The sequence below is a fragment of the Poecilia reticulata genome, chromosome 2 (genome assembly GCF_904066995.2).
Source record: "Poecilia reticulata chromosome 2, P_reticulata-male-v2, whole genome shotgun sequence".
In the NCBI taxonomy this organism is placed as follows: Eukaryota; Metazoa; Chordata; class Actinopteri; order Cyprinodontiformes; family Poeciliidae; genus Poecilia; species Poecilia reticulata.
Window position 1 is genome coordinate 7,057,534 of NC_088831.1, and position 26,153 is coordinate 7,083,686.

The 26,153-nt window shown below is 39.1% G+C and overlaps 1 protein-coding gene across 4 annotated transcripts in view; it reads right to left on the reverse strand.

Moving 5' to 3' along the window:
• Nucleotides 1–3,566: 3,566 nt before the first annotated feature.
• LOC103475326 (fibroblast growth factor 14-like) overlaps nt 3,567–26,153 on the reverse strand; it is a 60,520-nt gene continuing 37,933 nt past the window's right edge. For 3 of the 4 annotated variants that reach the window (XM_081616420.1, XM_081616413.1, XM_081616418.1), the window contains exons 4-5: nt 10,793–10,991; nt 3,567–10,707 (exon numbers count right to left, since the gene is read on the reverse strand). In XM_081616420.1, coding sequence (XP_081472546.1) covers nt 10,559–10,707; nt 10,793–10,991 — 348 coding nt within the window. In that variant the 3' untranslated portion in view covers nt 3,567–10,558. Of the gene's footprint in view, nt 10,708–10,792; nt 10,992–24,443; nt 25,386–26,153 lie in introns of those variants that run through there. The other variant, XM_081616414.1, reaches the window with a different exon arrangement.

Here is a 26,153-nt window from a genome sequence, read left to right on the forward strand (position 1 = left end):
AGTCTCTTTAAAGGTTAAAATGGGAAAAATCCTCACTGGTGGGGGCTAAACAGCAGAAAGCCTTTCTAAAGTCATTATTGATTAAAGACAAATTCATTCCAGAACCTATTAAAGACTCTAGCATTGCTCTTGAATTGAGGCGGTTTTCATTACTGGTGAGTCTGCTGAAAACAACATGAAGCGTCAGGAGTGAGGTGGGGGGGGGGTCAGTGCAACACGCTGCCCCTCTTGTTTCTTATTTGTCGACAGTTTGGAGATTCAAGGTTTTTTCCTGACAGCAGCAGCGAGGGACAGGGCAGCTTGAAGCGGCCATGAAAACCACCCGTAGTGTGCATGTGCATGCAGGAAAGCGAGAGAGCGTGTGAGTGTCTGTTGTCTTTGATGATAATGAGGCAGACAGAAACAGGCTCTCAAGTGAGCTCTCAGTGCCACCTCAAACACGCTGCTGCCGCCGCCGCGTGTTCACGACGTTGACATGTGTGTGTGTGCGTGTGTGCTTATTCGCGTTGGGGTTGGTGTGTGCATTCGAGGCAGATAGCAGCTCAAACAATCCAGAGTCAATACTGTTTAAAAGAAATTAATCAAACGGGGAGGAAATGGAAACATTTTATTATTATTGTTCTAATTATTATTATTATTATTATTATTATTATTACTGTGTGATAACAAAATGTCATTTTGCTTCCTGGCTACAATCTACTGCGTTTTAGTGAGGGTTCAGGGGTGTCGCTTTGTGAAAAGTGGAGTTTTGGTTTAGTTGATGCTCCGATGGAATTGATGGACTGAGCGAAACATCTGATTTATTTGCAAAATAAATCGGGATGATTAGTGTTCCTGATGAGGAATTAAGGTATTATCACTTTTAGGCTTTGAAATACTGAGCTTTTGGAGTCAAGCTGAAACAATCAATCAGATTAATCTTGGTGAATTGATTATGACTTTAACTGAAGAATAGAGACCCTAAAAGAGGCAATTTGCTTCATCTATTGCATCTCACAGTATTTTTGTGGTCATTTTAGGAACTCATAAAACATAGATTGTGGATAATGGGACTCTTGATAAATTGTGTAAATCTCACTTAAGGTAGCAAATGCATGTGTGAATGAAGGCTTTATAAGTGTAAATACATTTCCCTATAGCTTTTTTCACATCTCGACATAGTGCAGCTACAAAGTTCAACATATTTTACTGAGATTTTATATTAGAAATCGACGCTGCATGTGGAAGCAGGGGCTCCGTGGCTTACGAGCAGAAAATGTGGTGGAAACATCACAGTGTCCTTCGTCAGCAACAGAAAAACGTAAGTTTTGGAATTGATGGAATGATTGAAAAGCCATCCAGAAAATGCATAAAACAAGCAACTGAATCTATTCCTAACATCTCTTTGCTCAGTTTAAATTGATCTGGTTGACTTTATCTGCGGGGCGATGAATCTACGAGTGCGGCCGAGGACATGGTGTGAAATTTGTTTTTTACCAAAATATATGCAGGGGCCTTCTGATCTCACTAAGACAGAAACTTATGAGCTTATATTAGAAAAGGTGAAACAAAATGCCCTGAAGTAATAAAGTATCTCAAGACAGACATATAAGATATACGATGTCGAAAGATTTTAATAAAAAAAAACAAAAAAAAACCGCAATCGAGATTCTCCATCATGTGAAAGCTGCAGGTTTTCCACAGCTCCCCCACCCCTTCCTCACTAATTAAACACAGTGCTGCTCTTTAGAGTGCACTTCATTTATATTACATTTACATATGCAAATTTTAATCACATCCACCTAATTACAGTATTTGCTGGTTCACCTGTCATTTAGAAGAGGCCAGGCGTTGCAGTGTGGGTGTGAGGGATGAGTGTTCCTGCCTGTCAAGCTGCCAATCTGTCTCTGTGATAGTGGAGGGGCTTATTGGTGCCTTCAGACCACTGGAGCTTCTCTCTCTCTGCGTCTCCGTCTGCAGGCCTTGGATCTGCAACAAGGGGGGCAGCGGTGGCCCCAAGGAAATTTGTAGTTTCGATTAAAAATATGTTTCTTCGGCGTATTTTGTTTGCAAACAAAAGCAACCCGAGTCGCGCCGTGCTCTGGAGGCTCGACACACTTGCACGAGAATTTCGTCTCACACTGCACCGATCTGGAGATACGACACAAATTATGCGCATGGATCCAGCTCTTCCTGTTGCATTTTATGTCTTCCAAGGTGTGGGCTCAGATTTAAAACAAATTATAAACAAACGGGCCAATTTGGGTAATTAAGAAGGGCTGTAAGCCAGCATGATGCTTGGTTTCTATTTCTGGATATCAAGTTGTAGTGAAGCAGCTAAATGCAGTCTGCTGGGCCCACTCCACATGATTACTATTTAAAGGAGACAGATACACAATGGGATGGGAGTGGTAGCATTAGGGAGCTCAATTAAAACCCATTTTACTGCAGTAGCTGCGTCCCTATTGGCTTTTATTACACCTACTTGACAAAAAAATATGTTTTACCTTTACAAGAAACTGACATTATCATCTCCTTTATGGGGCTGCATTTAATTAAATGTCTGAGCCTTGTTAGTTCAACAGCCTAACAGTCGCTTCACATTGTCTGAGGCAACAGCGGCTTATAGTACAAACTAGCTATTTACAATAACTCTAATTAAATCCAACTAGTAAATAGAGGTTTAATAAGGTTTTTAAAACGAGTTTTTTTTAACTCAGACAAAATCAAATTTATGCTGTTTTCAAATACACACAAACTACCAGATATTACTCAGCTAACATTTGTCAAAGGTAACTAGAGTTGGCTTCCAATTGTGTAATAAGTAAACAAACATAGCTAATTTGGTGTATCTGCACAAGAAAGAAAGCAGATAAAAGAATGAAAGCAAAAAAGGAAAAAGTAAGGTCATAAGGGAGGGATGGAAAGAGGGAGAAAGGACACATGGAAAAAATAAATCAGCTCACAGGTTTTAGACAACAGCGCAGAAGTACACATGTTCTTCCCTACTTTTATTTCCTTTCTCCACACTTATTGAATACTGACATCAGATTCCACACTTTTCATCACTTTTCCAGGCTGGAACACTGCTTATCTGTTAAAAAAAAATTATTATGCAAAAATGTAAGTTAAATCCTCTTGCGACAATCTTACACCAGGAACACAATACCTCAGGAAATAAACCACTCCAAACTCACCTTCTTTTTATAAAGCCTTTATTCAATATTGTTTTTTGTGTATTCAATAGGTTGGACACAAACTGTACAGTGCAGACAAACTGTTTGCATAATATGTAAAGTTAACTGTACATTTACAGACACACAAGGTAATCTCCTTTAAACGTTGACACCAGTCACTTTAGCTTTTGGCTGATAGCTGGTGGGGGTTTGCACAGGGAGGATAAGACACGCCACTGCTCTGACATTAGATGTTCTTCGAGCCGGCTTAATATTCAACGCACAGGCACCCTGTATCACAGAGGGAAAACTGGATATTATAGTATTTCATGCATTGCAAAAATGTGTCTAATTTATCCAAGTGTGTGCATCTTGTAGAAGCAAACCTAAAAGAAAACAGAATTCTGCTCAAGTGAGACAAGTGGATTTTTAAGAAATGTGTTGTATAATTTGCAAGAAATTTTTAAGTTGATTTTAATCCATCACAGTTAAAGGGACACAAAGAATGTCAAAGCTTCGTAATCATGCGCTTATTTTTAATAATTGTGACATTTTGAACCATCGGAGTAAAATTTAGGCATGCATTAGAGTACCTCCGGATTCCTCCTGTTGGTTTCTTTTATTGCGGTTGTGAATTTCCAGTCATGTTCGACAGTAAAACACCTATAATGTTCTCCGACTGTGCAAACTAGCAGCAAGATATGAGCCAAAAACACCCAAGTATCACTGGTGTTTCTTTTGATTTCATAAAATTACCACATGCATAAGCCCCGCCCACCCCCACAAACACCACCTCTGCTATCTTTCCTCTTTTCAAATCCATGCAACAAGTGGGAATCGTTCCAAATGGAAGGGAGGACGAGACAGAGGAGGAGGTGACGAAGGTGGGAGTAAAGATCTCCGGATGCTTGATTACACAACAAGCAGAGAGCGACGGCAAGCGCGGTTCCAGTGAACAGAAGATTGCTGGGGGAGTGGGATCAAAGGATAATTGAAAAGTAAAATAAGCTGAAGTTGTATCTGCTGCATGTGTTTCTATGAGAGTGAGGGATCTAAGTGCCCGGAGAGAATGGGATGAGAGAGCTGTCTTTAGATTCAGATGTAATAAGGCAGACTTTTGAAAAAGGACTAAAGAAGAAGAAGAAGAAGAAAAAAAAAAAAACCTGAGGGAGGCCAGCTACATCATAAGCGCTAACCATTACATGTTCCCGTGGCTCTAAAGTGCTCCTGCACTGCAGTGGTCAGGTCACAAAGGCATTTTTTTTTTTGTCTACCTCTTTCTTCTCGTGTCCATTTTGTGCCTCCTGACTTGCAGGCGAACTAAGATGGGTACATGCATGCTGCCACGAGAGCATGAGTGGGTACCTGTATGTGGAAATTAAAAGTCACCCTGGTTGCTGCGATTGCTCACTTCTAATTAAATCAGCTGCTCTCTTCCTGTGTGGAGCAGAGTCGCTCATAATTGTAGCCCTGGCACCTGGCTAACCACCAGCGGAAAGTAAATCTCTCAGGAGATGCTGACAGTAATTGCGCCAGTGGTTCTTTGAACTCTGATTAGCAGCATGGAAAAAGAAGAAAATATTGGAGAAGCGTCTTTGGTCAGTATCCAGGAAACCGGGCCTTTTTCTTCATTTTTCCCTTTTTTTCCTTCTGCCTTTAAACCGTATTAATTTGTGAGCGTATCCCCACAGATCTTCACAAACCACTTTGGCTTGATGGGAACCCTGGGGTTGCCCTAACAAGCAGAGCCGCTCTGACTGGAGACGTAAAGCTGCTTCGCTAAGCTGGCCAGCAGTAAAAAGGACAAGCTATCAGCTGCAAAAATAAAATCTCACCAAGTATTTTTGGTCCAGTTTCTAGTGCAAATATTCTGGTCCACTTGAAATAAGACAAAGCTAACTCACAAGTAGCTTTTCAGCAAGACATACACTGTGAACAACATAATAAGTTGAGTTTACACTTTTAGTGAGCATAACTTAAGTTAACTTAATAAATCTGAATATGTAGTATTTTCTTGAAGATAAAATCTCTCTATTTCTATCTGCTCAAACTTTGACAAAAAAAAAAACAAACTACTTTTTATGACAAATAAAAAAGTGGTTTAATTAATTGCTACTGCTCATGGGACATTGCATTTTGGGATAGCTTGTTGGCCAGTCAAATACTATACTTTTTTACATGGACTCAACTTAATCTATTTATCCAAGAGTTCATGCCACTTGTTTAAGACGAGCACAAACAACAAGTTGAAAAGAATTAAGTCATGTTTACTTTAAATCTTTCATTAAACAGAATGTTTTATTTTTGTTTTAAACCAATAATTCCCTAATGCTGATTAAAAACAGTACTAGTTCCAGTAGCAAATTATTTCCTGTCAGACTTTCCTCCCCCCCATGTTACATATGAAATAATCTGCAAGTAGAACTAGAAATTTTTTTTAATCAATGTTAAGGAATTATTGACTTAAAACAAGCACCTATATCTTGCTTAAAAGTTACTTGTAAGTTAGTTTTGTCTTATTTCAAGTGTACTAAGATGTTTGTGTTAGAAACTACAGCAAAAAATACTTGGTAAGATTTGAGGGTTTTGCGAGTGTCGCGTAATATTTGAGCAAAAACGGTCAAATCACCTCAAATCATGTCTGACAGATAAGGTTCTGCTTAAAGACAGAGAGCTGAGACAATACAAGACAAAAAAATAAATAGGAGTATACCGACTTGAAAATTATTTGTACCTCTGAAACTTTTTCACATTCTGTCACCACAAATTAGTTCATTTTTATAGTTTTTTTTTTGTTTGTTTTTTTGCAAAAACCCAATAAAGCTACGCTGAATGAACTCACTTTAACTGATAAAATGTTTTGAAATCTTTGCTTGACAAGATGTGAAAACGTTTAAGGGGTATAAATAGTTTTTCCAAGCCACTGTATGTGATTGTCAGGGATTGTTTTATCTTTTTTTTTGCCCCCAACAGTGACACAACAGTTAATAAATAAATGTCACATCCACATTTCTTTGACATGAGACGAGCACAGCACCAGACTTGTTCCTCATTAACATTATTCCATATAACATTAGACAGAACGAAGCTAAAGTCAAACTTTGAGGGTAGAGAAATTAAGGAGCCACAGCTGGATCTTACAGCTTGACCCAAGCTGGGTTAATGAGAGGCACTCGCTTTGCCATTTCTTTTCATTTTCCTCTCCTTTTTTATTGTCTTTACACATTAGCACTGGTTTATTTTTCCTTAATACCCCCATTTAAAGGCAAAAAGACAACACCTCGGTGACCATATCAGTCCCAATGATGGCTCATGTAATAAGATGTGCTGCTCGACCACATATTTGTGCATGAATGCGAGAAGCAGCTAATGAGTTCGGCGAAGGAGAGAAATTACGTGGTGTACGTGAGAACCGAATCTTTGAAATGTCAATTGGAAACACTGCGAGGTCTGTAGCACCCGGCTATGTCCGACTAGGATAAACAACATCCGTGCGCGCCGCTTCACCTGCTGAACAGATGCAGACCTGTTGCCAAGGCTTGAGACGCCGCTGCTCGTTTGATGTGCGAATGAATCACAGCAGCCTTGATTTCTGCAGGGAGGCTGCTTTGTCACGTTGCCGCTTTGTAGTTGTGGCAACGTCGACGAAGGTCATTAATCTTCCGCAAACAGGACAGTGTTTCAATCATCTGATTAAAATGCAAAAGGGGTTATTTTGGTCCAAAATTGGGATTCAAAGTGAGAAGGGATACACAGTGTCTGTTTTAATTGCTTTAATAAGCAGATCCTGAATGCATTAATATGCGCCTGCCATTAATCTCAAAGTGGGATCACAGTATGACAGTATCTCCTCCTGGGATATCTGGAGGAGGAAGCGACTGGCGTCTAGTCTTGCGGTCAAAGAAATATGAGGAAACAGAAAAGTCCCAGAACAAACTGGTTTTCACAGTGAGAGGGTGGCTTTAGGATTTTTTGTCACAAACTCAAGTGTTACTTTGGGGATTTCAGGACAATTCATTAATTACTGGTGTCAGTGAGAAAGGGCCGGTTTCAAAAAAATTAAGGTAAACGATTCAAAGTCCTTTTAGAGCAGTGGTTCTTAACCTGGGTTCGATCGAACCCCAGGGGTTCGATGAGTCGGTCTCAGGGGTTCGGCAGGGCCTCTGCCGCGGAGGTAAAGACACACTTGTGTAAAGTGGTGATGACGCCCCGCTTTGCCATCACTTGCTGCAGAGGATCACGTTACATTGCTTAGCCAATCAACGCTGCGGAGGAGCACTGATTGAAGGAGTTCCACTCAGCATGGATTTGAACTTGTGTCTTTAATTACTTCAGCAAAGCTCACAGTTTTTACCAAATTCTATAGTCTAAATCTGCTCCTTAGTCGCATCTTTTCGGGGTTGCTACTGGTGTGGGGGTGGTTACACAGCTAATATAATTACATTACTAAATCAGAATACCACAAACTATTTTGTGAGTAGGGAGGGGGGGGTTAGAATAAGAAGGGTCCGGTGAATGTGCATATGTAACTGGGGGGTTCGGTACCTCAAAAAAGGTTAAGAACCACTGTTTTAGAGAGATGCCAGAGAAAGTGCAAGAATTATCAGAGTTTTTTTTCCAGCTTTATGAAAAAACTGAAAGAAGGCTTCTACACTTTTACTTCACTTACATTTTATTCCCTTAAAAATATCTATATTATTATGATAACTGGCTGTTAGGAAGGACTTAATGTCTCATAGATAGTTATTTTTAGGAATTATGAGGCATTGCTGGATCACAAAATAAATGAACCTCCATTTATTTATGACCAGTTCTGGTCACCAGGCACGTTCTCAGTGCGTCTCAAGTGAAATTCACTGCAGTTCTGCATCATTGCAGCAATACAAATACTTGTTATAAATACACATAAGACTATGTTTTACACTTCAAATTTACTTGTGAATCCTGATATGGCGGTATTTTGAGTCAAAAAAAAGCCACCACTAGATCTCACATTGGCCTATGCCTATGTAACGGTAATCAGTAAATACATTTAAGTCACTTTTAAGTTTGAGTTTTCATCAATAAATGTGCAGGCTGATTTATAACCAATTTGTAATGGAGGCAGAAAGATTAGAGTTGGAGAAAAACCTTGGATTGTACATTCATGCGAGGCCTAAAACTACATGCGGGAACTGATCTGCTTTTCTTTAAGCCACTGTGGATCAAAATTATACATATGACGAAAAAGAAGTACTAATAAACTGTTTCAATTGGTCGAGTTCAGAAATAAATCATTTTTGTCTGCTTTTACAGTTGTGTGGATCGGTGTCGGCCAGACTGCAGCCGAAAAAGGCACCTACTGTTTTAAGTGTTAGGAGGAGTTATCAGTAATTGAGGAAAGGAGGGTTGCAGTAATTCAGGAACAGACATAATTATTTGACATCAAAGCAAGTGAAACATGAAAAATGGAGTTGAGTAAAACTGAGTAAATGGGCAAGAGTTTGCGCTGTTGAAGCCCCTCATTTTGGCAGAGAATTCGGAAATTCAGATGTATTTTTTAATGTGGCACTTCTGCTCCATGTCTTTTTTTTTTTTTTTTTGCTTTTCAAAATAAAATATAAATAGTGTAATCAAACTACTTCAACCGCATCAGAAACACTAAGTCCTCAGTCTTGTAGACGGAGTTTGTCTCCAACCTTCTTGAAAGAATTCAACTTAAAACGAAATGAGGGAAAATCCAAAAAAAGTGTCTTGTGCTCCACAGCTGTTTTCTTTTTCATTCACAGTCTCATATAAAGGCTGTAGGTCAGCTCGTCCCTTCACCATTTCCTACCATGTTTCACACGTGACAACCAACATTTTTACCATGCTTTACACATTTTGCATCTCGTCTTCTGGGCATTTTGGTGAGATAATATTTGTAAGAATGGGAAAACCATTTTTTAAGCAAGATTTTTTTTTCTGCTATAAATATGATAGGAAAAATCTGAAAAGGCTTTTGACTTAAGAACCTCTAATTTAAAAGATGAATATGGGGACATAGCTGAAGAATAATTTTTTTTTTCTTCAAATTTTCTTAATTTTAAATGAGGTTATAATTGTAAATAGCAAACTAAATGTGAGGATTAAAGCAGGTCAAAATGATTCATAACATGACAACTATTTTGATACGGAAAGAGGTCGGTATGAAACGGAGGTACAAAATGGCAAAGGGGCGACAGAACAAACAAGCCAAAACAATCTGAAAACTGCACTAAAAGCAGAACATAAGCTCAGTTTTAAGAGTCCACAAGCGAAAACTGAATCAGCAGTAACAGTCTGAGAACGTCTTATAAATGCTACTTTATGGGTATCAGCTGATAACACTTTAGGACCTTTAAATTCATTTCAACGTCATATAGTTAAACTCTAAAAATCCTGGACTATCAACCTGGATTATAGTGGTCCCAGTAACACAGGCTCTTTCCACGTTCAAATACCCTGTTTCTTCTTTTGTTTTCAAGTACTTGGGAAGGCAACGAGTAAAGGAAAAAGTCTACAAAAGTCCTCCTGGCCGAGGACACCGTTTGATCATATTAATCTAAATCTGCTACCCTATGTAAACACAGACTGCTACCAAGGTGCTGCAGCACCTGCAAACTTCGGATACACACCTTGCTGCTACAAATTGGGAATTTGTTATAAATCATCTTCACATGAAGACTCGTTTTGTCTTCTCTGAACTAGTTTCGTGTCTTCTCGATGAGACGTGTAGTGAGGGAGACGGCGAATGGCGAGTTTACCGTAGGAAACGCGTCGTTTCCTGATGTGTTTTGATGTAGTTTAAGTACAGAACATCGTGTTCCAAATCCTAAGTGATTGATGACTAAGCTTTCCCCTGAATCATCACTGTTTGGTATTTAAAACGGTCTTTCTCCTGTGTTTGCTGATGCTTTTAATGTATTTAAAGATCGAATCCAAGCGGTCGATTTGGAGTGGAGCGGAGTTTGTGTGGATGTGTGTCTGCAGCCTGGAGCAAGCAAGCAACAGAAAACTTTCAGCAGAGGAAAGCAGGAGCCTTAATAAATGAATGAGTAAATAAATAAATAAGTGAACACGGACTTTTTTTTTTTTGATGTCCTTTAACTGAGAACGTACGCCACTGTCCCAGTTCACCCAGTTCAGCAGCCTTCTTAACAGGAGCGCCGTCCCCCTGGCGCTGCCCCACACCAGTGTCCAGTTGGCTGAGGTGAGGCAGGACGTCCAGCCCCTGTCACTGTCCAGTCAGAGCTTATAGCTGTTTTGTTACCTTTTCTTGCATTTTTTCATTTTTTTATCTGTTTTTTTCGAGAGCGCAGCAGCAGGGCAAGTCTGTGGTGCTTCCTGGCGTCCAGTCAGTCGGCCAGCCAGGCAGGCAGGGAGGCTAAAAATGAGAGGTGGGGTTATGTCTCCTCCTTACTGGGTTTGCTGACTGGTTTGCCGCCATTCATGACCACGGGCTCACAGGTTGTGCTTTTAGAAGGCGGGCCCCCTGCGAGTTTAGGCACCGCCTCTCCTACATCGTGCAATGACGGCTCACGGTACATCGCAACTATAAAAGACAGGAAGAAGAAGGAAAAGTTTGATTTAGGACATAAGAAAACGAGCAAAAACAAACACAAGTTGATTTCTTTTACCTTCTATGGGCTTAGGCAGGAAGTGTGCAGCTGGTTTAGTCTTCTTCACCCTGTTGCCTTTCATGATCTGTCCCTCTTTGTTGAGGCCCAGAAACCACGCCCGGCCCGACTCCTTCTGTCTGTACAGCATGGAGCTGTAGATCACGTAGTAGTTCTCAAACACTGACTCTTTAAACTTGCATTCAGGTGTAAACAGTTCCTGAGGAGACAGAGATCGGATTATTTAATTGCTTTTCCTATAAGACTTCATTCTCCTATTATGTGAACTTTATTGTCATATGACTTTATTTTCATATTACTATGACTGTATTCTTGTAACATTATGACTATTTTAGCAAAAAAAAATTAGCCTAATCATATTTTTGAGAATTAAACGGATTTTTGTTCATGGTATTCATATGGACAAAAAGCACCACCTTGTTTTTTCCTTCAACATCTACAAACCAGACGAATAAAAAACAAAAAAACCAGCAAGCAGACTGATTCCTGTGACACAGAGCTCAAAACAGCTCATCCTACCCACCCACATCTGTTCGGCTGCTAGGTGTCAAAACTCTCTTCCGTGGAGCGTGTTTCAGTGCTGGGACATGGTGTTATTCTAACTAGGGGAAAAAATCCTGTCTGCCAGTGCTACCGACTGTCCCTGCAGCCCCGAGCAGGCTGTCTGAGATAGCATCGTCTTCCTTTGAGAAGGTCAGAGATGAAGCAGCTGTGAGTATCTGGATCTCAGATTTTCAGAATGCAGATCAGCACGAGTTTGTTTCTCAACGTAGTCCGTATCAAAAATATACTGTTGCCTATTTTTTTAATTTCTAGATCAGCAGAAGAAAGGTAAAAAAAGTAATTTTGGTACCAAAATTATTTTTGTAATGCATGTCCTTCTTTTGCATCTCTGTTTTGGGATATCGCTTACTTCTTCATACTTCTGCAAATACTTTCAAATTTCTAGTTATGAGTAAAACAAGCTTTTTTGGTCGAAGTAGCAAAATACATAGTAATCACAACAATATCAGCTTAATTTTCTCAAAATAGTGAGCAAACTAAACCTTTTCAGAAACAAAAAACAAAGGAAAGAAAGAAAAGAATAGGTACGAGTTACAGACTGAGCCATACAAACTAAATAAAGGTGGAAATTGTATGGCGAAAACACATATGAAACACTTTGACGATTGAAGGAGTTACAGGAGCTAACTTTTACAAGTGTTTAATTTGGTTACATTGCTTAATTATGTATTTCAGGATGAAACTCAATCACACTGATCTCTATGCTAAACTTCATTTAACCCTGGCAAATTTATTGACATTAAGGTTTTTGGTTTGTTTTGTCAAAATATCTTAAGCAACACTTTGATTTGATTTAGAATTTGTAGTAATTATTTAATGCTGCGACAAAAGAACTAACACGACGAGACGGCTCCTGCCAACCCAAACAATCACTCCCGCGGTCCCAGACTGGGAAGTGTTCGTCTCTGCGCCGTCTCTTATTGGTTCCTGTAGGCCTCTTGCCAGATCCACAGATGCATTGTCATTCAGCTCAGGTCTGTCGGTCCGAGTCTCATAGCAACATGAGGAAGAGAGGCGACACTGTAGCTGTGGCAACCAACCAGCGCCGAGAGGGAGGGGTCAGCGGGTGTGCGTCTACGGGGAGGCCTCCGAGATAAACACAAACGCAAAAACACTCGCATTGGTAATCTAACAGAGCAATAATGTGCCACATCTCATGCTCTACCACATCCACTCACGCTAACAGAGGAGTGACACGGTTATTAAAGGTATAGGCGGCTCCAGGCGGATCAGACATACACTTGTGGCTCTGGGGAATGAGCGGAGGGGTATGAAATGTGACTAAACCACTGCTTGGCAGCAAAACACAAGACAGGTGATAATGAATGAATAAAACCTCAATTTCTTTTCCCCCCCGTCATGAAAACAAATGATTTTGATTCATATCAACAGAGCGGTTGCTCCCTGAACTGCTTGCTATTTTTCATTCGCAGATTGAATAACCTAATTATAAATGTATTTAGTCCTGACCTGCAACCCCGGATTCATTATTCATTTGCTTAAGAAGAATGGTCTTTGCTGGTGGGCACGAAGCAGTGCCAGAAACTTATTAATGCTGGTCAGTTAGGTCATGCATCATTTAACAGCGCTTTTAGAATAAAAGAAATGTGATGTCGGAGGCAGTGACAACTCCTCCAAAGTGTACTCGGAAAAAAGGATAAGTGAACTGTAAGAATGAGCCGGGATGAAAACCTCCCGGCGTTACAGGTGAGTCATTCTCACAGAAGCGCCTGCCCGAATGCGTTTCTGTCGTCGTTTCTAAATAGCTATGTTCACAAGCTGCCCACAGAAAAGAGACAGGCAGAAATGAATGAAAGAAATGGAGGGCGGGTGCGTGTGTGTGGAGGGAGAAGGAGGTGGGGAAAGGGTGGAAATTGGGACATGAAGGAGAGGGGGAGAGAGAATAAATCACCAAGTGAGGAGGACGACGCCTCCTGATTGGAAAAACAGCAGGGGATTCTCTCCCTCCCTCCCTGCCTGCCTGCTCTTATCTTTGTATTTCTCTCATTACTCTTTTTTTTTTCTCTACAGCAATGCGGTGCGCACACGCGTGGACGTCATTATCTTTTGAATTGCAGTCTCTAACATGCATGCACACCAGCCATGATCACCAAGGAGATCCCATTAGCATGTTAGATAACGCGCCAAAACCCTCTAAATAAAGGCAGACGGCGCTTCGTCCCTCGTCAATTAAGGGCCTAAAAATAACGAATTCATACACAAGAAGGAAAAAGCAATCTCAAGTTTTGGCACAGTTCATGGAGGTACTAATAACACAACTTCATTTTAGCGTGTATAGTTAAACCACAATGTTTTATATCTATGAATATGTTACATAAAGATGCAAAATTGGACAGGTAATCAATATTCTAGGATGTCTTTATGCATATTTCAGATTTATGCAGTGAAGACATAAAGAGAATCAACAAGTCCAAAGTTCCTTCATGTATTCCAAGCAATGAACTCCAGACTTTCCCAAACGTAAGGACTGAGAACTCTAGGAAGTTAAGTATTTATATTTTAAAATTAATTTGTTAATGAAAGTAGTAAATGGGCCCTGATTTCCTTAATTTTGGGTGATTGGATGATACTTACATACAAAACCAATCTTTTCCACAGAAACTTTTCACACAGACAAACAAAAAAATAATCTGTATCGGCCAAATTTGGAATCAGCCGGTGAAGCTTTTTAAAAATCGATGATCGACTAGAAAACTGCAATCGGTGCAGCCCTAAATCAAATTATGGCAGATATTGATGAAGAGAAAATTCAAAACTAGGAAGAAAGTAAATACAGAAAGGAAAACTATCAAGGATGAAAGAAAAGAAAGGAAGACAGTTGAAGGACAGAAAGAAGAAATGACAACTACGTCAATGAGATATGAAATAAAGTCGAGAAACTTCGAGCTGCGACAAAACCCCCCAAAAAGAATCTCCAGACGACGTAGGAAGCCTGTAATTCTCACCATAAAATGACATTGACTGCTTTGTAAATGGCATCTGTGTGCAAACATCTATTTGAGAATTATTGACCAGTGCGGAGAAATTTGGTTTGACTTCAGGTGAAAAATGTTGTTTATTTTCTTCCAGGGTCAGAATTCACACAAGGGAGATTGCTGAGCAAACACCTGTTTTTCACCAACGTTTGAGTTTTTTTTAAAAGCCTCAGTATCAAAGCTAATTTAGTTCAAAATGCATTTATACCTCCTGTTCTGTGGTGCTGTTTGTGTAATGATACTTTATGCAACTGAGCCCATGAAAGGACGTATGTTCGTCTGTGTGCGTCTGTTTGTATGCACTGTTCAGCAAGTGGGTGTGTTTGTTTCCAACACCAGTTATTATCACAGCACTAATTACCCAGGGGGATTCTGGGTAAAAAAAAATCATTCTCCAGAACAGAATCCCAGAGAGAAAAGTGGAAGTAGAGGACTGGAGAGAAGAGAGTTTGCTCAAGAAAAGAAGAGGAGTAAAGAGTTCTTAAGAAAGGAATGACTTATTCTGATCTGCACTGATTCAGCTACTCTAATGAAGATCTGGCTCTTATTTTGGGTCAGCAGCAATGCAGCTAGCATCACAGGTGCCTCTTAAGAACCTGTTTAAAACTAGCCGGCATTCAGAGGGATCCGAGGTAAACTACAGTATCAGTGGACAAACTGAGGCGGAAATGCTGAGGCTGCAAGTGAGCAAAGCTGTAACTGAAACTATGGAAAACTGCAAGGTGTAAAAAAAAATATTTCCCTGGCAACAAATTAAAAGTTGAGATGGTTTTTAGTTCATTCCGTACCAAAATTAAGCGTTTTCCCGACAACCTGTGGGGATAAAAATACAAATTTTCAAACCAAAAGTAAAAATAGTTGGGTAAAAGTTATCACTGGACTTCCATACATCAATAAATTTCCATGACAATTTCAGGTTGGTCAGTTCTTTCCTCAGTTTAACCTAGAATAAAATGAAGAAAATGCTCCTGTTTCATCCCATTTGTTCTATGAAGTATTAGCCTTCACGACATCGTCCTGCAGATTCAAAAGAGTTCAAAGTAAAGTTGAGAAAAATCAAAGCCAAAGCCATTGGTCCCACTAAAAACTGACTTCTTATTAAGCGGTAGCACAGACCACTCTTGTGCAATAATGTCCTTTAACTCTGTAATGCTCAAGTATTGTGTACGCATGGTATTCTAACAATTTGCAACTTGTGAAAGGGTTTGAAATACAAGGAGAGAGCACAGGACAAGCCTGGCAGATTTAGGAAATAAGACCTCAACTGGGAAGAAACTACCAAATGACTGCAAAGTCATTTATTGCAACCTGAAAGAGGAGAAACTCTCTTTCAGGCTGTGCACAGGAATGGACTGTAAGGTTGCAAACCGAGAAATAACTCCACTTGTCCAGAAGAAATGCCAAAGAACAGGTTGGGATTCTTCAGGAGATGTATTGAAAACCACAGCAAACAACTGGAGGCTGTTATTCAGCAAAAAGACACATTAATATCTAACACAATCAAAGGAGTCAATCAGTTTGATCTGGTAGTTTTTGTGGAATAATTTCATTTTTGAATGCAGAATAAAATAATGTAAACAAGGATATCTATGAAAAATTTGAAAAGAAAAATAAATAAATCTGGTCTTTCGGTAGTTGACCTGCTGATTACCAATCAGAGTAAATTCAAATACCTAATTGATTGATTAATTTTTTAATTAATCAGCTAAATTCATTTTTCAATATTTTTTTTTTACAATTTATATCCTTTTATATTGTGTTCAGATTCAAGGCTGATGTCATTTTTATGCCTTTTAAATTACGTTTTACTAGGGAAGATAAATCTCTGGTATCTCAAATGACAAAAAATTAAATTTTTTCCCCTTTCTCTGTCCAATACCAGCTGGGAACAAGCTGCTTATTCATTTCAATTTAGACTTCTTTCCAACAGACACAGCGATCGGGACAACATATCTCAAGGAAAAGGGATTTTTTAGGTTATTTTTATCCAGGTATTATTGGGCCAGTTTTCATTTCATTAAATTATACACAAAATCTTACCATTTTGTTAGTGTTTATGTCCATAATTTATTGTAAAATACCAGAAATTAGTTGATATGCATCAGTTAAGTACATGGCAATGAAATAATGTGTCTACAGGTATAACCTGGATGTACATGTGAACAAAATGACAACCAACTCTGCATCCCCATGTACTAAATAAAAATAAATAGCATGCTCAGAAATGTCCAAAATGAAAATATTGCATTATTTATGATTCCAAAAACTGAACATCAGGTACTTTAATAATCTATTTCCTCTATGTAAATTATTTTTTAAGTTTGAAGGGGGTGGGAGGTTTGCAATAAAGAAATTATTTAATTTATTTAACTATAGAAAATTACTGAATGATACATCCAGATGATACATAGTTACTATAGTAATAGTAATAACCTCTATTTGAACTTGTTTTTTTTGTAAAATTGTCTTGTTTCAAGGAGAATCTCCACAGGTTTTTAATTCTTTGAACTTGTGAAGAAGATTTTCAAGTCAATCAAAAAAGCTGCTATTCCACCAAATAAAAGCAGGCTAAAAGCAAGGTGTAATTATATATTAACATGGTCATATTTTCAAGGTTCACTTGTAACTGCGACGTCTGTCCTGCTGTACTTCCATGTTGCAATTTATTGAGTGGCATCCTTGAAGAGCCTCAACAGTTTCCAAGTAACTCATTTATTCTCTAGTTACTAGAAAATATACGTGTTTGTCACGACTCGCATGTTCTACCATCTATTCTCTGTGCCACTTCTCCCTCCTTTCATCTGCTCGGATGTAGACGGGTCTCGATCTGTCTGAGCGCCGCACGGTTCTGTGTTATGAATGGAGATGCACACCTACGTACACAGACATGCGACTGACACACACCGCTTGATTTGTACAGAGCACACACCTCCGTGTTTGCCGAAAACATCCTGTTCTGAGGAAACATGCGGCGGTCCAGACAGATTGGAGCTGTGTGAAGAAATGAAATGACAGGACTACAGTGTTCAAAAGGGTGTAAGGCCTCTATCTGTGCCACAGCACTGAAACAAAACCCTGCATACTAGAGAAAACTTGTGAGATGAACCCTGGACTCTAAAGACAACCCATCAAAATCCCTCTCAATAATACTAATACTACCAACTCAATGCTGTTCCTAATCTGACTAAAAATACAGTTATGCATAAAAGTTAGTCAAGGTGAATATTGACTGTATGGGTAACTAAAGGTACCTTAGTAAATCACAGTAACATACAAACGTAACCAGAATCAAATATAGCATCAGGATTATTCAATTTGAACTGAAAGGTTAATTTCTGGAGTTTTATTTACAGTTTGCCTCTAAACACTAATTATTCACAACCATTAATGGTGACCGAGTTGGCTTTTAGTAGAGAAAAATTGTTTATTTTCTCTAAGATGCAGGCTACAAAATTATTTGAAATGAATCAGATTTGAGTAAAATTCATGTTAAAATTCATGTAAAAAGAAAACAGCTCTTAACAGAGTCAAGGTCTTGAGTGTAAGATGGCTTTTCACAAAAGGTGACTTTGTGTCCTTCAGCAACAAAGAAGAAGAAGAAGCTGAGCTGGTCATACTTAAAGAGCAGCAACATGAAGATGAAGTGGATTCATTTAAATAGCCTCCCTATCCAGGACCTAATGTAGGAATCCATTTCCATTTCTAATGCTGGCGTGTAGGTGGTCAGCAAAACTTCTGTTTTAAATAAACATAAGGGTAACAGCAGTAATTGAACCTCAGTAATTATGCAGACAGTTCACAACACACATGTATAATTTGCATAGTGTAGGCTACAAAACAAATTTAACACAATATGTGTGAAAATAAAACAATTTTATTGACGTCTCTTTTAAAAAACATCTTTAATTCACTTGCATGTGTGGGAGTTGATATGCTTTCTGAATATATATTGATTCATAGAAATTATCAGAAAAATTCAATAAATTCTTTATTTTAGAGATATTTTGATGAGACATTTATCACAAATTTATTTATCTTTTTCATTACAATTACAACTTATTGAGAATTATATTAGCTACATTTCCATTCTAGTCTGTCTTTCTATGTGACTCAAACTGATTTACATTCAAGGTTTGCACAATTTTTAATAAATGTATGTAATATTATTAGAATATTAATTAAAATGTGACCACATTTTTTTGTCTAAACTTATTCATTAGAATTTTTTATTCGTTAGAATTTAGTTAGCTTTATTGTGTTTTCTATACAACGTTCAGGTATACTACTGTGCTCTACTGATTTTATTTGCATATTTATTACATCCTACATGAATGAATACTTCAGGGTCATTAACACACTGATTCTTAAGGATAAAGATTGGCTAAATGTACAAATATAAGCTAAGGCATCTGAATTTACTCTATTAATATTGATCTTCTCTCGTAACTTTCTCCAACTCTGGATGTGAACGAAGCAGCAGTAGGTGCATGACCAACAGGGGTGTGTTGCAAGAGATGCGCACCAACTTTGTTAAACTCAATTTCCTCTTTCACCTTTCTTCTCACATGCTCCCACCTAACACCTAGGGACACACAGTCGTCTCCTTTCGTCTCATTCACACACGATCCCAGACTCATCAGCACTTCTTTTCCCCCCACTTTCCCCAGCATGCTTCATAATTATCACATAGCAGCTCATTGCACACAGCGCCATCTGTTACTCTGACGCATGCGCACCCCAACGCAGCAACAAGGCGGTGCCAGATGCCGTGGATTTTGAGTTAATAAAACCTAGCATGCGTGGCCAAATCTGCAGCAACTGTTTTAAATAAAGGGGATAAGGAATTAGCCCTAAAGGAGTATTAATCTATTATCACGAAGCAACATTCTCATGCAAAAACATTATATGAATATAAATACTCTGCGTTTAAGCTGGAAAAGATTTGACTTCTTTTTATGCCAAAATGAGAAATCATCTGTAGCCCAAAACATATTTTACATTATTCTGTGGCTCTGAGGATGATGCTAAAATGTATTTATGAAAAGGTTGGATGGGGCTGAATTAACTGGAAAGTGGGGATGTGAATCACAGCTGCACAATACATTGTGAAAAGATCTCCATCGCAATATCGCTGTTTATCCCAAAAAGACCGTTTGGAGTGCAAGAACTGTTGGAGAATATATTCCAAGTGTTATGAACTTGCATTTTTAATGCTAAAGTATTATTCAGCCAGCTGGACAGAGTCCCTTACACTGGACTGCATGCTTGTTGCAGAAAAATAAATTTTTGTTTAAAGTGTCTTGTAAAGTTGTCCTGCTGGGTACCTTCTGCTGCTGCAACAATTTTCAGATCTATTTCCGAAAAATTCAGGGAACAATGCATTCGTTTACCTTCACTTCACAATTCAAATGTATTGAGGTTTAAGGATGCAACGTGAAAAAACGTTGAGAAAGCTTCAAGAGGAATGAATGCTTTATCAAGGCACTGAATACGTCCGTCCCATTGTATCTTATTTTTATGCCTACATTGTGTACCTGTCCGTGGGATTAGTTGCTTTTGCTCATGTTTCTCTCCTTTAAATTCAGACGAAATGGATAAAATGAATGATCACTGAAAGCATAAAACACGAATCAGCTGCTGGGACATGAAGCAGAAAGAAAATGTGCTGACTTCTGCTAGCCGACACCCTGCTTTGTAATATTTTTCCTTCCAGTTGGAAAATGTTGTGCCCTATCCCGAACATTTTACAGAAAAGACCACTGACAAGTGATCCTTGTTTCTCTGAAGTTAAAGGCACTGCGGCCTGATCCATATCGACATCCTGTCACCTCCACCATACCTCGATCGGGCGAAGGAAAAACTAACCCCATTTGTGTCCAGTAAACAAGCAGTTCACTTCATATGAAGTATAAAAAGTCAACAGCAGAGCTGCAGTGTGGAGGCGCCCTTGTAACGTTTAATGAGCATCTCTCCAGCCCGGCCACGCCATCCTTACCTGCCAGGACCAACGGAGCAACCAATTAAACATAAAGCCGCGCTGACATCAGGATGAATTAGACCTGCCGTTGATGATTTATACATTCGTTATCATGGAGCTGCCAGGACACCAGTCCTCAAGCTGGAACGCGATCAAACGTTCTCACTTTTCCTCTCCGTGTGCAGCTTTGGAGGGGACTTCTGCTGTGTGCGAATGGAGGGACTCCCCCTCTTCAATTATTTACAGGAAGCCCTCATGCATCTGTGACTTTCAGCGACAGGCTGAGAAAGCCCAGCAGAGCGGCGCAGAGCGCCGTTAGTCCTCTTCCCAATTACTATTTTCTCTTCCTCTCATCCCTTTACAAACAATGTTTCCTCCTCTCAATCCTTCCTGGTTCTTTTCCAACTCCCTCATCTGTTTACACGTTTTTCTTTTCCTCTTTCAAATCTTTTCTAAAGCAGTTTTTACCCTGCTTTTTCTTTTCCTTTCTCATATCTGCTCCCTCTTCGTACCTTTGTTCCTCTCAGCTGTCACGTTCGTTTCCCTCATTTGACCTCTTCCCCTCCTGCCCGCTTCTATTCCCCCGTCCCCTCAATCACCTATCCTCTCATCTCATCACCTCTTGTCCCCTCTTGTCATCTTCCCCCCAAAAAAGAAAAGAAGGGGGAGGAAGGAGGGATGAAGCAGGAAGTAAGGGACATCGGTGGATGAGTGTGAACTCCTTCTGAAGAGTCAGCATGGAAATAATTCATATTCTGCTCCATCTTACCCACATCGCAGCTCCTGTACCTCACCTTCCCTCTGTTCTTCGCTGCTCTGCTTGCTCTTCACCTCCTCCTCCTCCATTTCTCTGTCAAACCTCGTCTTTCATACTGTTCTCCCCGTCTCCTCAGAGTAATTTTGCTTTTGATTTTACCATTTTCACATCTGCTGGTCTTTGCCGCAATGCTTCTGGCAAGGACACCGAAACACATCACTGTCAAATTCACTCAAACTGAAGGAATATTTGTCATTTAGGCAGATTGACAGCCTTAGTGATATTTTTTGTTGTTGCCGTTTTCCTAATTATTAACGTCAAATGAGGTCTTGACTGTTCTTTGCTACATTTAGTGGCACCACACAGCAAATTCAAAAGTGTTAGATTTCCAGTGCAAGTGTTGTATGTTAAAAATACAGAGGTAATTCAACAACATGATTGTTAGTGAGTGTTAGTTTCCCTAACACTAAAGAGTTCCAAAGAGTAAAACAAAAAGCAATCCAGTCCAGTGTTGATTTCTAAATTAACACCAACAGTAACTCAATCCGCTGCTGATTTAGAAATCAACATCAGACAGTTCCTCCCACAATTGTAACATATTTGTGACATCGCTTCAGGGAAGGAGCTACGGGTGGGGGGAGTTGCAGCAGGGGGGACCTAGAGGGGGCCCACATGGGAGGCAGAGCATGCCTTTAGAGATCCATTTTTTTTTTATCACATCTGAACTGTAAAGAAGAGCCCTCTCCTGATGAAAACTGTATACAATACCCCAGTAGATTATATAGTAGGGTGCCCCATTGTTGACTCATGGTTGCTAAAAACATTTCCAGACTGACTGATTTTAGTGACATAGTGGATGTAAATTATTGAATAAAATGTTGTGCTACATGACTGGTTTTATTTTCACTCTTATAGTTAACTTTATGACACACAAAACTACAAATGAATTGTCCTTATTGTCTCCAGGTGCATTCTGGGTAAAGCTTGTCACCAGTGGTGGGAAGTAACAAAGTACAAGTACTTCGTTGCTGTACTTAAGTACAATTTTCGTGTATCTGTACTTTACTTAAGTAGATTTAATAATGGGTACTTTCTACTTTTACTCCACTACATTTTACAGTAAGTTATCTGTACTTTCTACTTCACTACATTTCTACAAAAGTGTTGCGTTACTCGTTACATCCAAGTCGCATTGCTCTTTATTTCCGTTAAAATGTGAAGTTCAGGGACTTAAGGTGGCGCCGTAAAATCCAAGCAATAAGGGACTTACGTGTCTGTTGTCACCCATCGCCTCTACCTTTACTCGCACGTGGCTCTGAGACATGTGCAGTGGTTTCCTCTGAGCAGGAGGTGATGTCTGTCTAATCATCAGTAATATAATAGCGCTACATAAATTGATATGGCGACATGTAAAATCAGCAGCGCTTCGCTTTCACAGACGGTGGGACTTCGTCCAACTTTTAGCGTCACTTGGAAGGAAAGCTTAAAGAAAGGTCAGCTCCGTAGACCTGATGCTAGCAAAGCTAGCTGTACAGACACACATGTTGCATCTGCGATGAAAAAAAGTTTGTCACTCATGCACTGAATTATTGTGTGGAGGTGTTGACTGAGGTGTCGCATATATGGGACAACGCTGTGACCAAAGTGCAATATAGTGATATGACATTCAGGAACAATCCGATGCTTCTGGACGGACGGATATTTACTGATTAAATTTATTTTAGCTCTAAGTATTTAATATCTAGTTTTTTTATGGGAATGTGGATCTTTCAGATCAATTTGAGAAGTAATTTTGATAGGTAAAAGTTAATTTTTTGTGTCACGTAGACCGCGGGGTGCTGGTCTTGACTTGGTCTTGGGTTGGTGGTCTTGACTACAACACTGCTACTGGCTCCTTGGTTGCCTGTCCTCTCCCATCCACCTTCTTTCCATCCCCTTTCTGTTGGATTTCTTTAAAAATAGTTTCTTTAAAAAAGTGAAGTTCATGTCATGTTAGGACAGGAGACGAGATGTTTCCATCCCTGAATTATGATGCATAGAATCACATATCTAAGTCTAAACTATGTTACAGAGTAAACTCAATAAAAACATGCTTCATGTGGCATTGTTCATTAAAATGGCACATTTCTAATGTATTAAAATTAAATACGATCGGTACCCTTAATGATATTAGCAATTAGGTAATCCATTCAGCAAGTACTTTTACTTTTAATACTTAAGTATTTTTAAAAGCCAGTACTTTTTTACTTTTACTTAAGTACAAATGTTAATGTGGTAGTTTTACTTTTACTTTGGTACATTTTTGTCTGTGTATTTGTACTTTTACTTAAATAAATTTTTTGAGTACTTTCTCCACCACTGCTTGTCACCAATGTCATCATCAGTCACTTCATAGACATAATATAAAACTAGACCCTGCATTGGCTGCTCCGGCGCAGGAAATACGGCGGCCATCTTGGAGCGGTATACCCTCCTACTTTGCTCAATCAAAACAGCATAAGATGGCTGAGCACTGAGGGATATTGTTGTTCGGATCTATGGATTATTGATGTGAGGGCTCCACAGACAACATTTCACAAGTAAGATGGACATATTATTGTGTATATATTGTGATTAGAATATTACTTTACTGTATTTATGTCCACCGGCAAGATACCAGCTAATATTAGCTACAGTGCTTGGTGTAATACGGGTTCAGCCCCGCTATGAAGGCTAACTGAGATTCCGTAAATCTAAAAAAAATTATTTTTCTCGAACATTGACTTGGATTATCTGACACAAGAGCCTATGTTAGAAATGAAACAATATAACACATATTATCAAACTTATGTGTTATAACATTCACCAGCAAAGTTTACACAGGTGGTAAATTTATAAGTAATTCTTTCACTAGTAAGATACATCCCAAATCTTCCGTTTTGAAAGTTTCCTAAAGACACGATGTGAGGAAGAAGTGGGAGATATCTTTAAAGAGAGACGGATTCACTGCAGCATGGATGAATCACACATAGGATCTCAGCTGCTGAATCACTCTGAAGCTAGAACTCGTCGGCTGGAAACCAAAAAAATAAAAATTACATACAGACAGACAGACTCAGTATTAATCATTATTTATTTGTGTTTGTATAGTTATATAAATATGTATTGATATTACTAAATAATTTATTAAATTATGAACGGCTGTGTGCTTTTTATTATGCTCATCATATATCAATATCAGAATATTCCATTCCTATTCTATTGTTATAGCCACTAAGCATATTTAAATATGCTGAACTATAATACAATTGTTTATAAATGTAGCTTTGATAGATGTTTGAATATGGTTTCTAGTAACAAAAAAGCGGGTTATGATACGTCATTGTTCCTGCTAAACACATAAGCTGAGCTCCAAGATGGCCGCCCTAAATCTCGTCAGCGACAATAGGCGAGAGCGGTCCATGAGGCGTCTATCCTTATATTATGTCTATGAGTCACTTGGCAACAAATGTCAAACTAGCTAGAGCATTTCTACGGATTACGTTAACATGTTTTGAATTTGTGTCGTTTCATCATTAGTGACCAGTAGACTGATGTTTCTGTTCTTCTCTTGGTTTGTTGTACTTCATGTCAGATGGACTTCAAAATAACATAGTCGGTCTTTCTGGTGATGAAACTTGTTAGCTCCGCTGTTGCGGACATGCTGTGATGACTTACAGCATGTCCATGTTGTAAAGTTAAATTATTATGAGCTTTATTATTTGGGCCTGGTCATTAGCCCCGCCCCCTGGCAGACGCCGTCTTGTTCCGCTACTGTAGCAGTTCTCAACGTGGGCAGTACCGCCCCCCAGGGGGCGTTCAGAGGACGGTAGAGGGCGCTGGCGGAAAATTTTACAAAAGGCGGGCGCTGGGATTCCTTTGGGGGGCATTTGGTCGAAGGTAAACTTTACACCTTATATTTATGTGCATATGTTTTGGCAGTTCTGTGATCATGTCAAAGCAGCAACTTATATTAAAAAGTGTTTTATTTCCGTTTGAAAGCTGCACACTACCATGGAAGGAGAACAGAAAATCGCTCTTATAAACATGTAATTACTAAAATCACGATACCCTGACTTTGTGTCCCTCTGAAAAATGAACCCATTTAAATAAAGAAATCCCTCCATGGGTGATACCTCGATAGAGAGCGTTCATTTTATAGCGTTAACACCAGTGCTGGCTATGCTGGACCGTTGGCTTGATCTGTCCCATAGGTGTCAGACTCCAGTCCTGGAGGGCCACTGTCCTGCAACATTTAGATGTGCCGCTGCTGCACCACACCTGAATACAATAATTAGGTGATTAGCAGGACTCTGGAGAACATACAAAATGAGGAGGCAATTGAGCCATTTGACTCTGGTATTTTGTACCTGTGGCATATCTAAAAATTGCCAAAATGTTTTTTCTTTGTTAGTGTGTCATGTTGGTGACTGAAGCCTGTTATGATGACTTCAACACATTTCTTCAGACAGGTTGGCACGACTTTTAATGCTGTCCAAAAATTTTTCTATAAGCTGACTAATTTCTTTAGTAATTATTTCTGACTTTTTATGCTTTATCTTGTAAACCTGGTGGGCAGAGTAATTTGAATGAAGATCATGGTGACACACACAAGTGAGTCTGATTAGTTTTGCTCATAATTCTTTTTAAAATATGTATTTATTATCCTAATATTTCTGCTATATTTCCTGTTTTTCCTTCCAGGCAGGAAGTCTTCCTCCTTCATGTTGGTGAAAACAAGAGCAGCACCAAAGACACTTCACCATCAGTGATCACAAAACCATCCATGGCTGCTTCCAATGAACTTTCAAAGCACACTTCACCTTCAGTGCAAAGTACTATGAATGTATGACCTTTGTTGTATATTGCTGTCAGTGCTGTTTGATGTTTTGAAATAAAAGTAGATTATATTCTGCAAATGGTGCTGGTGCTTTTGTAGATTCAAGTGGCTTCTAATGTCTTTTAAAATGAATTTGGGGATTATTGATGGCCAATAGTTTCTGAAAAAAAAGGTTTTAATTGCTCTAGTGGCTTTTATTTGGTAGTAAA